Source organism: Rhinatrema bivittatum, chromosome 11, assembly GCF_901001135.1.
Source record: "Rhinatrema bivittatum chromosome 11, aRhiBiv1.1, whole genome shotgun sequence".
In the NCBI taxonomy this organism is placed as follows: Eukaryota; Metazoa; Chordata; class Amphibia; order Gymnophiona; family Rhinatrematidae; genus Rhinatrema; species Rhinatrema bivittatum.
Genome location: NC_042625.1, coordinates 83,373,308 through 83,391,321, shown reverse-complemented (window position 1 = coordinate 83,391,321; position 18,014 = coordinate 83,373,308). Strand labels below are relative to the sequence as shown.

Here is an 18,014-nt window from a genome sequence, read left to right as displayed (position 1 = left end):
AAGGTAAAGTCACGAATGATTTCAGCGAGAATACTCATCCATTAGGGATTAGGACATTTAATGGATGAGTATTCTCGCTGAAATCATTCGTGACTTTACCTTTGCGTCTTACAATTTGAAATATAGCAGATTAGGAGCCAAAGTTGGCGCTATAATCTGGAGTTCATCAGCATTTTTGGGACATTAATTTTATTGAGTTTATAAAAATTTAAAAAATGCATAAAAGTTGTTTAAATAAATTAAGGTGACCCTATACCACACCAGAATCTGTTGTGGATCACAGACTCTATGAGTAAGGGGCCTACAAAATTTGATGGCTATGCTATTGTGTTAAGTCAATACAGACCAGTTGAACCACAATTTTAGAGTTGTTCCTTACAATATGGAACCAGCTGACAACTCTAGGTGCTACATAGGTGCTCCTTAACTGTCCTGGCCAGACAGAAGCAGTTTATAGCAGAGAAAAAGAGCAAATTGATCCTCAATAAAACTGCTGCGTGCCTCCCATTTCCCACTACATTAAAGATGCATACAGTGGGACCCCTCCACAGCAGAGGAAAGGTCGCTCTCGTCTTCATTGTCCCCTCACCCACAAAGGTTCACCTAGTATTACCACCCTCCTAGAACCATGTTCAGTAAAAAAAAAAAATATGGAAAGGTGGGAATTTAGTACATATTTCAGTAATGTTCTGGTGGAAAGCTTACTATACTCATCGTCTACTATGAAATTTGAGTCTGTAGAAGAGTTGAGCATTTCTGCAATATGTCTACTAGGCAGTAACTGAGACTCTGCACCACCTCTGGCATGCAGGGACTCTCTAGGAGAGTTTTCCTTTACATCATTAAAACCAGTTGAGCAAAAAAAAAACCAAAAAAACAAACCCCTCACTATTATCCATATCCAACACTCAAAGCATAAAGTTGGCAAGACAAACTGATTTTACCTTAATGGGATCATACGTTATAAACGATCCATTTTATTAGGTTTACAGAATTGTACTTTGTAGATGCTGGAAGTCGTCCAAACATAGGCCCGGTGGAACAGTTAAGGCTTTCACTGAGGAAATCACATTTCACAAACTAAGTAGCTTACACAGAATGAGAGCTTCAGCCATGAGCCTTTTATTTCCTGGAAGCTTTGACCATTCAGCCAGGTGCGAAGCAGCCCTTGTGCCTCAAACCTAGCAGGCCCTCACCCCTCAACTATGAGGGCTTAACTTAAGGCCGGGTTTTAAAAGGCCTGCACACGTAAAACCCGGGGTTTACACACAAGTGCCAGCCCCCTTCAAAGGGGAGGGGGAGGCGGGGTCTGGGCGGGCCAGGACAGCGTACAATGGTGCCGCCGGCAGCCGGCTGGTGCGCACAACTTACGTCAGCTCCGGCCTCGAAGTAAGTTGCGAAACAAAAAAATAAAAAGACAGATCGGTGGAGTTTAGGGGGTGAGGAAGAGGGAGGGAGTTTAGGTAGGGGGGTAGGGAAGTTCCCTCCCTGTCCGCTCCTTAATTGGAGTGGACTGGGAGGGAACTGGGGAAGGCCCAATTGTGGTGCCACGTGGAAATTGCAAAAGCTCACCTCCCCTTGCGCGCGCCGCCCAACACCCTCGGATTGTAAAACCTGGCGCACATGTGCACGCGGCCACCCGATTTTATAACATGTGCGTGCAAACATGGACGTGCGCGCTTCTTTTAAAATCTACCTCCTAGACCTTGGATCACTACAGCACCAACATCTTCCTTCCTCACCCACCCCTGCCTTCAGTGGACCTGAGAAAAGGCAGAGAGACACCGCCGCCAGAAGAAAAGCAGCAGGAGCCATTCAGGGAGGCTGCAGCAGCAGCTGCTCTACCAGAGGTCAAAGGCAGCACAGAGCTAAGCCGCAGAGCAGAGGAGGTAACCCATGGGCGGTCAGTTCCTCACTTCAGACCGAGCAGATCCCCTCAGGAAACAGCAGCACCAAGGGGACTGGCACAGACCCACAGCACCTTCTCACATCCAGGCTACTGGTCCTGATGTGGCTCAGGGCAGCAGCGACTGCCTGAAAGCTGTCAGGTGTCCCACAGGAAACAAATCGGGGGCTTTGGTTTAATTCCCAGTGAACAACAGTTCACCAAACCATCATCATAATTTTGGCACTAATTTAGCATAAGAACATAGGGACTGCCATGCTGGGTCAGAGCAAAGTCCACCGAGCCCAGCATCTGTCTCAGACAAGGCCCTGGTCCAGGTCACTGATAGCCGGCACATCCCAAAGTAGATTTCTTTCTTATGACTCGCTCCCTGAGATGGCAGTGACTTTCTCTAGTTTTCCTGGCTAATAACTTGTTTTGGGCTTTCCCAGATTCCACTACAGCTTGACGGTGCGCTGAGTGAAAACCTTCTTCCTACGGTCTGTTATGAATCTGCTGGTCGATAGTTTCACGGACTGTCCCCTTGTTTTAGCATTATTTAAGAGGGGGTAAATATAACCATCCGCTATTTACCCGTTCCACCCCATTCATGATTTTAGAAACGTCTCTTTCCCAAGCTGAAGAGCCCCGATCCCTGCAGCCTCTCATCCTAGGGGAGCCATCCCATCCCCTTTATCGTTTTTGGCACCCTCCTCTGCACCTCTACTAGTCCCGCTTATGGCTTTTTTTGAGACGAAACAACCAGAACTGCACGCAATAGTCCGCACCCTGGATTGATTCCGAGACAACGCGATATCCTCCTTTTTTGAGACTCCATTCCTTTTTGGATCATTCCTTTTTTGACTGCCGCCACGATACTAAGCGGAAGATTTCAACGTGTTGCCTACAAAAGGTCCTTTTTCCTGGGTGGTTCCACCCAGAACCCAGCGCTGTGTGCCGGAGGCTGGGAATATTTTTTCTTTATGTCCATCACTGCACTTTTCCACATGAAATTTTATCTGCCATTCGGATGCCCAATTGGCATGATGGCTCGCAGACCTTTACATAACGGTTGCACACATAGGACTGTGAAAGATCATTAAGCAGTGCTCCAGTGTCAGAGGATCTTTAGTGCTTTTCATTAAGCAGCAGCAAAGGTCTTGTACTCAGATGCTGGAGCGCTGCCGGTGCGTCAGTAAATACCAATAATTTCATTTAAGGGGACTGTGGCATCCGGTGACATAGTGTGTATGGGGGGGGGGGGGGGAGGGTATACAGCGAGGGCTGCAAGCAACACTGGTACTCAAAATATCCACGCTGAATATTCAAGCAGATGTAGATGATAACTGGGATCGAAGGACAAGGCTAATTTCCGTAGCTTGGTTACCCTGAAGGCCAGATGAGTTTGCCGTCCTCAAGGACCCGGGTTGAGAAACCCAAGGCATAGCAGAGAGCCTGTAAAATGGGGGATGGGAAGGGAAATGGGACGAGCTTAGGATGGCCCACGATGCCATGGGTAGCCTAGGCACATGCAAGCAGAGAGGAGGCTAGGCCTCAAATGGCTCAGGGTCGACCTGCAGGATCTGAGGGGGACGCTTCAGATTGGACCAACTTAACACATTCTGGACTGGCTTTCGAGCGCCACACTCCCTTCATCAGGTCAGGGCAGAACGAGCTCGTAAATGGCAGGTTGCACGGTGGTGGTGGTGGGAGTGGCGTTTGCTTTATAAGCTGTAAAGTAAAAGAACGAGGGAGGAGTGCTTGATGTGGGAAAGCTAAGAAACAAACAGCTGAATTCGCAGCAGGGCTGCCTCTGGTAACAGCTGAAGGGAACGCGTGCTATGACCAGCTCTGCCCGTGCTGCAGCCTTGAAAAGCTGATCCAGTCCAAGTTGTTCCGCCACCCCCTCCCCCGCGGTTACCCACCCTCTAAGTTCTCCGTACAACGTTGGGCAAGTCACCTTATTTCTCTACATCTCTGCTCTGAACCAAGCTCTGACCTATACCTGGGCGATGACAACAATAGAATCGCTGCAGTCATAGAGCGGCTTGGAGTCCTGTTTGCGTAGGTGGCATTAGCAGACGTTCACACACACACACACACACAGTGTTACTCACACAGCTGTGGGTATTGATGGATTTCTCCTCTGTAAGGTCATCCTGGTAAGTGCAGCCCTAGACTGGAAGCAAGATGTTTGCAGGAAGAGAACACATTTTCTTTACCTACCATGATGAGGTACCGTGATCTGTACTGGATGGTTCCAAAGATGCCCAGGATGACAGCCATTATGTGCAAAAAGTTGGCCAGAATGGGTGCCCACTGATAGCCCAAGAAATCAAAGATCTGCCTCTCCAGGGCTGCTATCTGGAAACGAATAAAAAAAAGGGACAAAGTAGAGAATTATTTATTCAACAGCCGCTCACAGGACATTAGGGTAAAAGCGTACGAAGTAATTAATGATAAATCCCACGGACAATTAGTTACAATAGACTAAAATGTCTGCATGATTCATTGGCTGGAAAGCAGCAGATACATCACACCGGGAAGGGACTTAATGGAAACAATCTCCAAAGGAATTGAGCTTTGCAGAATGTTATCGGGGGAGAGAGATGGTCACTGCAGGGGCAACCTCCACCTTCTGGCAAATCCATTGGGTATTTAGGTTTAGAGAAAAGTCACACACTCACAGTGCTGCAGCACAAAATCTCTGGTTTATTCTGTGCAAGTTTTATCTCCCGGGAGACCCGTGCTGGCTATAATTAGATTCTCCCTATGGCAGGGAAGGTCTACGGAGGATGTTCTGGGTCAGGAGTTGCTGCCCCCATGTTCTCTTCATTATTTACTCTCCTACCATTGCTTACCTTCCTCACAAAGTGCCCTCCAGCCTCTTGAGAGAAGACAGGTATGCTGAATAGGGAGCTCCTATTGGGACATTACCTTATGAGCTAAGAACATAAGAAATTGCCATGCTGGGTCAGACCAAGGGTCAATCAAGCCCAGCATCCTGTTTCCAACAGAGGCCAAACCAGGCCACAAGAACCTGGCAATTACCCAAACATTAAGAAGATCCCATGCTACTGATGCAATTACGGTAATAGCAGTGGCTATTCCCTAAGTAAACTTGATTAATAGCAGTTAATGAACTTCTCCTCCAAGAACTTATCCAAACCTTTTTTGAACCCAGCTACACTAACTGCACTAACCACATCCTCTGGCAACAAATTCCAGAGCTTTATTGTGGATTGAAAAAATAATTTTCTCCGATTACTCTTAAATGTGCTACTTACTAACTTCATTGAGTGCCCCCTAGTCCTTCTATTATTCGAAAGTGTAAATAACCGATTCACATCTACTCATTCAAGACCTCTCATGATCTTAAAGACCTCTATCATATCCCCCCCTCAGCTGAACAGCCCTAACCTCTTCAGCCTTTCCTCATAGGGGAGCTGTTCCATCCCCTTTATCATTTGGTTGCCCTTCTCTGTACCTTCTCCATCGCAACTATATCTTTTTTGAGGTGCGGGACCAGAATTGTACACAGTATTCCAGGTGCGGTCTCACCATGGAGCGATACAGAGGCATTATGACATTTTCTGTTTTATTATCCATTCCTTTCCTAATATTTCCTAATATTGTTTGCTTTTTTGACTGCCGCAGCACACTGAGCCAACGATTTTAAAGTATTATCCACTATGATGCCTAGATCTTTTTCATGGGTGGTAGTTCCTAATATGGAACCTAATATCGTGTAACTACAGCAAGGGTTATTTGTCCCTATATGCAACACCTTGCACTTGTCCACATTAAATTTCATCTGCCATTTGGATGTCCAATCTTCCAGTTTTGCAAGGTCCTCCTGTAATGTATCACAATCCGCTTGTGATTTAACTACTCTGAATAATTTTTATCATCCGCAAATTTGATAACCTCACTCGTCATATTCCTTTCCAGATCATTTTTATATATATTGAAAAGCACTGGTCCAAATACAGATTCCTGAGGCACTCCACTGTTTACCCTTTTCCACTGAGAAAATTGACCATTTAATCCTACTCTCTGTTTCCTGTCTTTTAAGCAGTTTGTAATCCACGAAAGGCCATCACCTCCTATCCCATGAATTTTTAGTTTTCTTAGAAGCCTCTCATGAGGGAATTTGTCAAACGCCTTCTGAAAATCCAAATACACTACATCTACCGGTTCACCTTTATCCACATGTTTATTAACCCCTTCAAAAAAATGAAGCAGATTTGTTAGGCAAGACTTCTCTTGGGTAAATCCATGTTGACTGTGTTCCATTAAACCATGTCTTTCTATATGCTCTACGATTTTGATCTTGAGAATAGTTTCCACTATTTTTCCCGGCACTGAAGTCAGGCTCACTGGTCTATAGTTACCCGGATCGCCCCTGGTGCCTTTTTTAAATATTGGGTTTACATTGGCCACCCTCCAGGCTTCAGGTACAATGGATGATTTTAATGATAGGTTACAAATTTTAACTAATAGATCAGAAATTTCATTTTTTAGTTCCTTCAGTACCCTAGGATGCATACCATCCGATCCAGGTGATTTGCCACTCTTTAGTTTGTCAATCTGGCCTACTATATCTTCCAGGTTCACACTGATTTTGTTCAGTTCGTCTGATTCATCACCCCTGAAAACCACCTCAGGAACTGGTATCTCCCCAACATCCTCATTAGTAAACACGGAAGCAAAGAATTCATTTAGTCTTTCTGCAATGGCCTTATCTTACCTAAGAGCCCCTTTAACCCCTCGGTCATCTAATGGTCCAATCGACTCCCTCACAGAGTTTCTTGCTTATGATGTATTTAAAAAAGTTTTTATTATGAGTTTTTGCCTCTATGGCCAACTTCATTTCGAATTCTCTCTTCGCCTGTCTTATCAATGTTTTACACTTAACTTGGCAATGCTTATGTTTTATCCTATTTTCTTCAGATAGATCCTTCTTCCAATTTTTGAAGGATGTTTTTTTTTAGCTAAAATAGCCTCCTTCACTTCACCTTTTAACCATGATGGTAATCGTTTTGCCATCCTTCCACCTTTCTTAATGTGTGGAATACATATGAACTGCGCCTCTAGGATTGTATTTTTCAGCAATGTCCATGCCTGTTGAACACTTTTAACCTTTGCAGCTGCACCTTTCAGTTTTTTTCTAACTATTTTCCTCATTTTATCAAAGTTTCCCTTTTGAAAGTTTAGTGTTAGAGCTGCAGATTTATTTATTGTCCCCCTTCCAGTTATTAGTTTAAATTTGATCATGTTATGATCACTGTTGCCAAGTGGCCCCACCTCCATTACCTCTCTCACCAAATCCTGCGTTCCACTAAGAATTAAATCTAAAATAGCTCCCTCTCTTGTTGGTTCCTGAACCAACTGCTCCATGAACAACATCCCATTTTCTGACAGTAACATCATGGTCTGTCAGATCTTCTGTAACTCTATTCGTGGTCTCCTTCAGATGGAGACCACAAATAAAACTATGGAAGACCCTACCGACAGCTCCTGGGATGGAAAGGTAGCACCTTGCTCATGGCCACACAGTAAGGGGTGGAACCCGGGTCTTTACAAATCTAAGCACCAGACAAAACATGTTGAGCCTAGTGACTACTTTTTTTTTTCTATTTCCATCCAATTTTCTACCTTCTTCTGATGGTTCTATGAAACAAGACATTCTATTGGCTCTAAGCTGCAAGCCTCCTCTGAAGGTAAACTCTGCAGTTTCTGGAAAATCATGTGTACAAATGCTTGTAATCTAACAAACTCATTGACCTAGAATTGGACAAAGGCATTGATGTGATGGCAGTAGCTAAATCATGGGTCAGTGATAATCAGAAATGAGAAGTGAACATAGAATATACTTTTCATAAAGAACAGGATAGGTAAAAGAAAAAATTAAAGGGGGAGGAGTAGCTTTATACATTAGGGACAAAATAAAATCCATTGAGATACCAGGTGGGAAAGAAGCAGCTGAATTGCTAAGAAAACCTAATGGGTCTAATATTTATGTAGGTGTAATTTATAGGCCACCATCACAAGGGAAAAACGGTAGATGCAGTCACAGTAGAAGTCATCAAAAGGAGAGCATGCAAAGGTAAGGTGCAAGGACCTAAATCCACTAGATGTATCTCGGAGTATGCCAGTTGCTGAATCAACTACAAGACGGGGGTGTTATTGTTTGTGAGGTTTTGGGTGGAACCTTGGACACTGTGGCAGATGACCATGCCCACGGGGGGAAGTCCCGTGAGGGCCACAGGTCAGGCTCAGCTTTGGGACACACAACACAGAGTTATATCTTTTATTAGACAGAGTTGAGAAGCCACCAGAGGTGGTGGTAGTGAGTAGAGATGAAGCCCGGCTGGGCTTAGGGTTCCTCAGGATACTGAACAGCGATTCCCTCTATGGCTGTGCTGTAGTGGAGAAAACTGATAAAGTGAGTACAGTGGAGCATACACAGGGTTCTGGTATAGAGCCTCGTTGGTATAGTTACTCACACAGCGGTTTCTCCCGGAAGGTGACACAGAAGCTGGAATAGAGGCAGGCCCTCGAGGAGCGAGTACCTGGTTCCAGGGAACAGCTCTGAGGAAATAAAGTTGGTAACTCACTGATGATGTAGGCAGCGGTTTCTTCCAAGCAGAAGCGATAAGTTCAGGCAGCGAGTCAGGGAACATGGCCCCTCGAGGAGCGAGTACTGGTTCCTGATAGCGACCTGCAAGAAATGAGAGAGGCCCCCGAGGAGCGGGTACCCCGTTCGGATAAAGTCCAAAAGTTGGAGAGGCAGAGTAGCTAGGTACAGAGATCGAATCCCATCCGTAAGAAGTTCCCTTGCTAACGCGATTAGCTAGCAAAAAGTGTAGGCTTTTGTATCCGGGATGCGTGACATCATCACAGGGGGACGCCCCTGAGGTTCGCGCCAAAGAGAGAATAAGAAGCAGGGCCACGCAGCACACGCGCCCTATGGTACCTGGACAACATGGCGGGATGCAGCGCCCAAGCCAGACCGGGGACGCCGGAGGGACGACAAGCAGACGCTGCGGCAGCCAGACGTCCATCAACCGCGGTCGGAGTCGCAAAAAAGGTAAGGTGGGTGGAATGGAGACGTCGGGCAGCGACAGTCGTAACAGGGGGTACAGCAGAATCCTTACAAGCACAACTACAATTTTACATGGGGTAATCCCGTTGTTTACCCATGTAAAAGCATCTGAACATTGGATCTCATCAATTCTATAGCACTTCTAGATAGACCCAGCATTGTATACCTACATGTAAGAGAGAGTCCCTGGCTCTATGGAACTTACAATCTAGTCAAGACGCACAGACAAGATAAATAAGAGGTTTCAGGAAACGCGTTTATTACATAAACATGGGTAAAAACAAGGCTGTGATCAGGAAGCTCCGGGGCATAAGAAGGAAAAGCAACCTCAAGAAGGTGGGTTCTCGGTAGACCTTGAATACGGACAAAAACTTCTGTTCTAAGAACTTTCCATGGGAGGGGGACAGAAATTCAGTGTGGTTTCTGCCCAGAGAAGTGCTTTATGTTTCAGTGTGCTGGATATTCTTGCTTAAGAGACATCGTCAGCTGGTGCCAAGAGTGTCCTTCAGAAAGGAGGATGCTGAAAGGTGAATAGTTAAATCCCATTAGTAAAAGATTTTGTGTAATTACAGAGCATTACTGGCAGGACAGCGGGAAAAGGGAAGAGGGAATGATCCCAGACTACAAAAAACAGCAGAACTTCTAAGACTTGGAGATTTCATTCAAGATGTGCCACTTAACCTCTGTGCCGCTCACCTGTAGGGGATTGACTAACCCATTTTTATCTTCTTTTAATATACTCCCATCTCAAACCATTCTGAGAATGGTAAGACTGGTTTCATCATCATCATCATCATCAAGAAGTACTATATTCAATACGACGGTTGGCAACTATAGTGCACCTATAAATAAAGAGACTGCCTTGAGAAAGCAGTTTTATTTTAATAGACACATGGAACAGGACTATATCTCTGACAAGAAATGGGGGAGGGGGGAGTCTGTTACAGATAGGAGTAGTCACCATTATTATGTACAATATTTGGGTTACAAAGACACAACGTTGGACTTAGCATTGCAAGGAACTTGTTGGTTTCTAACAGCACATCAAGGGCAGAGAAAGGCATCTTGAGTGTCTCATTCTTGTAAGGCTTTTCTGCAGCTCTTTTCTTCAAGTCTGTACATGCTAACTAAAGTAAAGAATACAGCACCTCCAGCAGACAGAGGCAGAGATTTCCTGAGCCTAGTGGCATCCTTTCTACCCACGGTTGTTTGGCAGGACACTGGGTGCATGCTCTACCGAAATCTAGCCATCACGACATGACTAACATTCCTACCCTTCCAAGTGATAGCAAGATGCTTCAAAGTAAAGACTGGCCTGCCTCTTCTTGTCTTATTTTGAAATCCCCTTTCTTTTTTGTCCTAATGCAATTTATTTCTTCTATTTTTACACTTTTTTTTGGAATAGATTCCCTGCAACATTATGGCCACCTCAGCCTTGTGTCCCCCTTCAGTTGGTTGTCCTGTAACCACTTCTACATTTATTCTTCTGAGTCAACCTATTCACATCTTCTTTATGCCAATGATACCCAGCGCATTTTCCTTCCCCCCCACTTATTCCTTTTATCATCTCCCTAATCTACTCTATCCTCTCAATTATTTTTCATTGCACTTTCTACCATCAATTTAAAACTTAAATTCAAGACGACTAAACTCTTCCACTTTTCTCACCTTGCTTTCCTCAGTCTGGTTGCCCTTCCTTCCTTTAACCACAGCTGCCTCTTCTTCTCCCATTCCATAGCCCAGGCTTAATCTTAGGCCACTCTCTTCTCTTTTCTACTTGGCGTTTCTTATACTGAGGCTTATCACATCCGCCTTCTCATTCATCAGCTCTGTCCTTTTCTCATCTCTCAGGTTACTGGGATCCTTATCCATTTTCTAGCCCTTTCCCATCTTGACTACTTTAACTCTCCTATCTCTCTTATCTCCATCCTTTGTAACTCATTCTGAACTTCACCATTTGTCTCCTCTTATCTACGCCTTTCATTTCTTCTATCTCTTCCTTTTCATTTAGTGTTGGATGGAAACTCAGACTAACTTTTGCTGCTTATCATCACACTGCTCCCTTCTGTATGGAATGTCCCATTTCCCCTTATATTGATTTTATTTAATTCCTTCTCTTTGATAACTAGGGACCTTCATTTTCAGTTTTTATTTTATTTGGCCTGGGAATTTATCAGTTTGCTATAACAAGAACAAAAAACAAAAAAAAGATATTTACCTGGAAAAATGAGTCTTTTTTTTGACTGATTTTTCCTGTTTTTGTCGTAATACACACTGATAAATTCCCAGGACAAACAACATAAAAGCTGAAAACGAAGATCCTTGTCGACAATCCGCCTTTATAAGATCAGCCTCAAGGTGCTAAATATTCAAACATTTCAAATTCAACATTAATAAAAACATGCAACCCACATGACAATCACATAAATAAAACATACTTTCTCGCTCTCTTTGCTCATGGTCTAAGGACCAGATTGAAGGGGAAAACCTCTTGCAAGCCCATTTTCTTGTATAATTTTTTCAGACCAAAAGGAATATGGTAGATGCAACACAACTGTTTCTTCCTCCATTGGTTATCATTTGGAGAAAATTGTGCAAGTTTATGTATGTGTCTATCTTTCATTCCCCATTTACCCATTATCAGCTCAGTGGTTTGACAGAGACATGGGGCAGGGCTTTTGGGGATCCCCTGGGGTCATTATGCAGTCCCTCTTGTTTGGACAAAGTTTTGATAAAGGAAAATTTTTGGTGAGAGATGACTTCAGTTACTTTGTTGGGGCAGCAAATTTCCCACTTTCAGTATTTTCAGCTAAGATATTTCACAACAGCTCATGAGAAGGTTTCACACTTTACTCGCCCACAAAAGGGTTTTGAGAGAACGCTGTTTGGAAAAGGGGGATTTCAGGGGTCAATCTCCCGCTTGTATAGATCCACTCAAGTAGAGGCACCAGGCTCTGAGCATACCTATATCAACAGAAGGGAAGACATATTGGGTCCTCAGGATGATGAAGACTTTTAGCCTGAGTTGGTTAGCACCCAAGTACAGATTGTGTTAAGATGCTAAACGATCCTTAATAATATGAGCAGGTGGGATATTTCTAGTTCTCCTTAGTGCTGGAGAAATTGTGACTCTGTGGGTTCCTTCATCCATCTATTTTGTAATAGCCGCTTGGAATGACATTGTTAAACATTAAGTGGAATGTAAGTATTTTAAATAAATAAAATAAAATCAATAAAATAAAAAATATCCTCTGATCCAAGTCTTTGGGAAGGATGTGCATTGTAGTATTTCCAGACTTGTTAAGGTGGATATTGTATTCACTATTTCTAGTTCTTTATTAAGGGAGGGCTTCTGAGATACCCGCCCTAAGAAACTTTGTAGCTTAATTCAAAATCTGTTTCTAGCGGCAGGAAGAGTTTTGGCTGGGCAGGGAGAGAGATCATCCCCTCCCACCAAACTAGAATGGGTGCAAAAGGTTTGGGAAAGAGCGAGTATGGAAAAGATGGGAACTGTGAGATAAGCCGGGTAGGTTTATCGAGGTTTGGGTTCCATTTTTGTCTTGTGATGGTTTATAGTTTTTTCCCTTCTTTCTTTTGTGGACTTGCTTCCAGGGTTTGCAGTCTGGATTGCTTGTACACTTTTCTGCTATTGCTGTGTCATTCTTGTATTTTCTCATTATTTTTATTCTGCATGTGTCGACTCCAAGGGTGAGGTGGGATTTTTTTTTTTTTAATCTTATTGGGAAAGTGATCTTATTATATTCTGGTTTTGCTATTTTTTTTATACCAGATATTGTATGCTGTTGTATTTTGGCATGCTTTTATGATGTTTGTATTCCTGTATATTTTTAATCTCAGTTTCCTCCCACTGTGAGGAGGACTGATCTGATTCTGAATTATTCAGGGTTTCTGCTAAACATTTGTTCAGTTTTCTGGCTAGCTTGGAGCTGGTCAGCACAGCAGGATTTTCAAATCCTGCCATTTGTTTGGATAAATCCAAATTTAGCCGGACAAATGGGACTGAATATTGACTTCCTAATGTATACCAGAGGTCTAGATTTAGTTTGAATAGTTGAATATTCAAATGTGTAATGCAATGCGTTGATTTTGGTCTGATAGGTTATTTTCAGATAGTGGCAGTCTTCTCTGATGTGTTGTACTGGTCATAGCTGGGATACATCCTTATGCTAGCTGTCCTCGGGCCACTTGACTCTTGCTGCTGAAGACCAGTAAAGTGACCCTATTCTCAAATAAAATCAGTTAAAACAACCTGGCTAGACTCTCACATCCTTCTTCCAAAAATCTAAAGAAAGCATGTTACCTCACTGGGCCAGATACTTTAGTAAAACTAGATTTTAGCTAAGAAAACAAACAGAAGCATTGCTCTATTTCTATTTTACATTTTTCCAGCAAGGTGAATTAATGCTCGGAGGCACATTTTCCTGTCTTTGGCATACCCTCTCTCCCCCTCACTGTGCAAAATTTAGAATTAGATTTCAGCCAGCACTGTGAACGTAACTGAGTTTTACAGCAAAGCTCTCACAAGAGCTTCAGAGTAGTACGTTTTCTCCTTCGGTCCCCATATCACATATGGCATGATAATCTTAATTCAGATTCACAGGCACAGGCTTACAGAACAATGTCTTTTATCTCCACAAATTTCTCACTCTTCTGCTTCCTCTTAAAGAATGCAGCATGAATACATTTTCACTGTAATTTATCATGATAACTTTAAAACAAGTCTGTGTGCGCTCACGTACACTGGAATTTTGAATCGTCCAGGCAAGTGTGCGTATGCTATTTAATATAAGCCTATTGCACATGTGCGCTCCTAATTTTAAGCGGTTATGTGAAGAAACGTTATTAGCATATCTTTCCTTAGGACGTCGGCTTTTATATGTGCAAGAGAGCACATTTTAAAATGTGCACAAGGAGGAAATAACCAGTCTGACCATCAGTCCACCGGTTACCAGTTTGCCCAATCTATTTCTAGGTCATCAAGACCCCTCCAAGTCTTCAGCCTGCACGCCCTCCCCCCCCCCCCCCATTTACCCAGACCCCTCACTCAGTCAATTTTGGGCTATAACAAGTATTTTTTTCAGACTTACTGCTGATAAAGATCAGAAGTAAATATGCGTAGGTAACAGCCTGACGCACGTTGCATTTGCCAGATTTAAAATTGGGATTTATGCATGCAAATATTGGTCCCATCCGGTCATACCAGCTCCCTCTACAGAGGCTCAGTCAGCAGCCGCAGCAGCAGGAGAAAGAGGGTTGAAAGTCATCAGTAACCCCAGACTACACTAACTTATGCACTCTCGGGCCGATACGTTTGGACGCGTGTTTGACGCGCTAGCTTTACCCCTTATTCAGTAAGGGTTAATAGCACGCCGAAAACACGCGTCCAACCCCCCCAAAACTAATAGCGCCCACAGCATGCAAATGCATGTTGATGGCCAAGCCACACATTTTACTTTCAGAAACTAGCGCCTACCCAAAGGTAGGCGTTAATTTCTCTCGGCACCGGGAAAATGCACAGAAAAGCAGTAAAAACTGCTTTTCTGTCACCCTCCGACTTAATATCATGGCGATATTAAGTTGGAGGTCCCAAAAGTTACAAATAGTTAAAAATTTAAAAAAAATAAATTTAAATGGGCTCGCGGGTTGAAAGCCGGACGCTCAATTTTGCCAGCATCCAGTTTCCGAACCCGTGGGCTGTCAGCGGGTTTGAGAACAGACGCCGGCAAAATTGAGCGTCGGCTGTCAAACTCACTGACAGCCACCACTCCTGTCCAAAAAGAGGCGCTAGGGACGCGCTAGTGTCCCTAGCGCCTCTTTTTACCGCGGGCCCTAATTTAAATAAATTAATTTACTGAATCGCGCGCACAGGAGAGTGGCCTGTGCACGCGCCGGGAGAGCGGGCGCTCGTCCGCTCTCCCGCGATTTTTACTGTATCGGCCTGAACGTTATAAAATGATCCCCATAAAGGCAATCACAAAAAGAAAACATCCTGGGCTTCACGAGCCTTTTCTCTGTGCAGTAACTGTGACTTTATGAAGTAAGCAGAAAGGAGCTGGGAGTCAGGGAGCTGTCACTGTCAGGTAACCTTAAAAAAGCCTCATTCCTGTCCATTGACATCATCAGTGGGGACACCGTATTAACCCGCACGGGCCTTGAATTATCACAGAAAACAAAGGTAGCGAGTGCCTTGCAGCGGGCTGAGGTTCCTGGAACTCCATTTAATGAAGGGCCGAGCAATGCCACCTAATACATTTCTCTCCAACTCTACAATCTGATCCAGGGTCACTGATCGCCGACTCTAATTTTGTTGTGAAGCAGAATTTGATCTCTTATCCAGCTTACTGATGGCGGAGTGCTTCTCCTGTGTGCTTTTATTCATCATCAGAAGTCAAGGCAGACCCTGTCAACACATACAAATATCACAAGCTCCCGGCCTTTGGCCTCTGCTCAAGCAATGACGCTGGTTTCCCACCTTTTTCCCTTCCCTGCCGCTGTCACCTTGAGACCTTCAGCCTTTTACCTGCGCCCAGCCATTGTAAGTAATTCTTTATGAAATAAAGTCAATCTTTTATTTCAGAGGCAGGCAATAAGAGATACAGTGAATGAAAACTCAGGAGAAAAAGCCAGACATGTCTAGAAGGGAAAACCTCCCATAATTTTTATCTAAGCGATGAAGAGAATAAAGGAAGATAAATAAAAGCTTGGCATGCTGTAGGCATGGAAGTAGAGAGAGAGAAAGGGGCGGGGGGAGGTCAAAAGACTAGAAAGGTTAGATTAGGAAGTAGGGCCAGCCTTGGGAGGGGGGAGAGGTACAAATCAAGGCAACTGGCCTGGAGCCCATGCTTTGGGTGGGGGCACCGGCAAAAAAGAAGGGATGTCCTTAGCCGTGGGGACCCACGTCTCGGAAGAGGCAGTGACGTTAGCCTCCAGTGTCATCAGCCAGTGCCATGCCTTACCCCTTCCCCGCCATGGCCATTGGCCAAGAAGAGGTGGCCATCAGTTGGCGCCATGCAATGGCTCCCTGGTGCCTTCTGCCCTGTTTCGACCCACTAGAGTCTCCAGTTCCTGAAGCAAACTCTCAACAGGCAGAGGATTCGAGGGGGGGGGGGGTCGGTGTTATCGGGCCCTCACGGGCCATGAGCGAGGAAGCACTGAGAGGTGAATTTTACAAGCCTGGCGCGCACATCAACCGGGGGGGGTGGGGGGGGTGCATGATCAAGTCGGGCTTACACGCGCCAACCCTGTTTTAAAAAGCGCCCAGATATGCGCGTAGAACCCGCTGCGCCCACATCTGAAAAGTTTCCAAAAAGGGGCGGGGCGTTGGCGTGGTCTGCGCCGGGCATGGGTGTTTCGGGGCTGACCAAGAAATGTGCATAAAAATACTTATGCGCCCGGGGCACACTGAGGTCCCTGCGTGTAACTTTACTTCTGCTATGGAGGATGAGCTAAATAATAAAATAAAATGATCAGGCCATTTCTGAGGGGTTTAAAGGTTCTGGGGTAACTGGGGAGAGCACATGCTATCAAACCGGCGAGCGAACCGACGAAAGAACTGGTGAAACGGGCAATGGCGTGGGAGCTCGCCCCTTTTAAAATCCCCCGGGCTTACGTGGTAGAAGTGGGATTTGTGCGCCCACGTGAGCGTTCACTTAAAATTCGGCACACGTGTGTGCGTGCACCAGTTTGGAAGCTGCCATCTGAGAATACTTGCCAGGGTCAGGCAGCAAGAGGAGTGCCTTGGAGGGGATGGGGGATGGGGGATGGGGGGGGATTAAGATTGCTTTATGGGACCTGGGAGGAGAGTGCACGTCTCATGTGAAGTACAGAGCGACAGCGGGCCAATATCAGATGGCTGGGATAAGCTTCCTCTACCCACCGCTATTCAATCTCAAGGGGACACCCCCCCCCACACACACACACACCTCACACCTCCTCCTCTCCCCCCACCCCGGTCAGCCCAGGAAGGAAGGGATGAGCAAGGGAAGGAAAAGTAGTGAGTGATTCTCGGTAGCACAGAAAAAGCAGGTTTAGCGGACTCTGTAGAGATGGGGGAAATCTATCAAAGCAAAAATATACTTTTTTTTTTTTTTTTTTAAATTTCTCGTGAAGTTCTTCCTATGCCTCTCACTCTTTAGCCCTGCGTGCGTTACCCACCAGTGCCAGATTAAGACATAAACTATAACAGTTCCAGTTTATGAGCTTCTCAAGATGGGGGGGGGGGGGGGTTCCTCTAGTAAGAAGAAAAAACTCCTCCATTTCAGACTTCAGCATTAATGGGAATGTGATATGCAAAGAGACAGACTGCAGCTTGTAATGCTTGCATCAAGTGAGCTGGGTGGTGTAACTGCTTTGGCATTGCTGCAGACATAATATCTACTAATTAAGAAATATAGACAAAAATGTTAATTTCAAACTATTTTATAGTGCAAACAGGCATATTGCAAGACATGTTTTACTTCATTCTATTTTTCCAACTTCGCCTTTGTATACAGTACATGCAAATATAAAGCTTTCTATTTATATAGTCAACATCCTCTCTGTGAAAATAATAAATTATTTGTTTTTAAAGATATCTCTTACACTTGACCTAGTTTAGGGCCTTAAGATGTCAAAATCTTGCCCTAGTCACTGCTGTCCACTAGGGATGTGCAGGAGAAAAAAAAATCGCTTTCGTTTTCGGTTCATTTTCAGGAGATTTTTTTTCTCATAAATTTCGGTTCGTGGATTGTTCGATTCGTTTCATTCATGAGAAAAAAAGTGAATCAAGCAATAATCCCCCCCCCCCCCCCCCCCACCAAACAAACCCAAAGTCTGAAAATTGCAAACGAGACCTCCTGGGGCCTCCCGCCCTCCCGTAAAAATGCCGGACCAGGATTTCCCCGGCCCCCACTTACCCAGTTGGGCAGGGATCCGTTGAGGTTGAAGCCTCGGCCTTGCGTAGGCCAAGGGAGCCATAAGTTGCTGCAACCTCGGCCTATGCAAGGCCAATGCCTCAGCCAA

The 18,014-nt window shown here is 44.7% G+C and overlaps 1 protein-coding gene across 1 annotated transcript in view; it reads right to left on the bottom strand.

Moving 5' to 3' along the window:
- NKAIN1 (sodium/potassium transporting ATPase interacting 1) overlaps positions 1–18,014 on the bottom strand; it is a 192,390-nt gene that overhangs the window by 38,712 nt on the left and 135,664 nt on the right. The window contains exon 2 of the mRNA XM_029620108.1: positions 4,112–4,249. Within this exon, the coding sequence (XP_029475968.1) occupies positions 4,112–4,249 (138 nt within the window). The remainder of the gene's footprint in view (positions 1–4,111; positions 4,250–18,014) is intronic.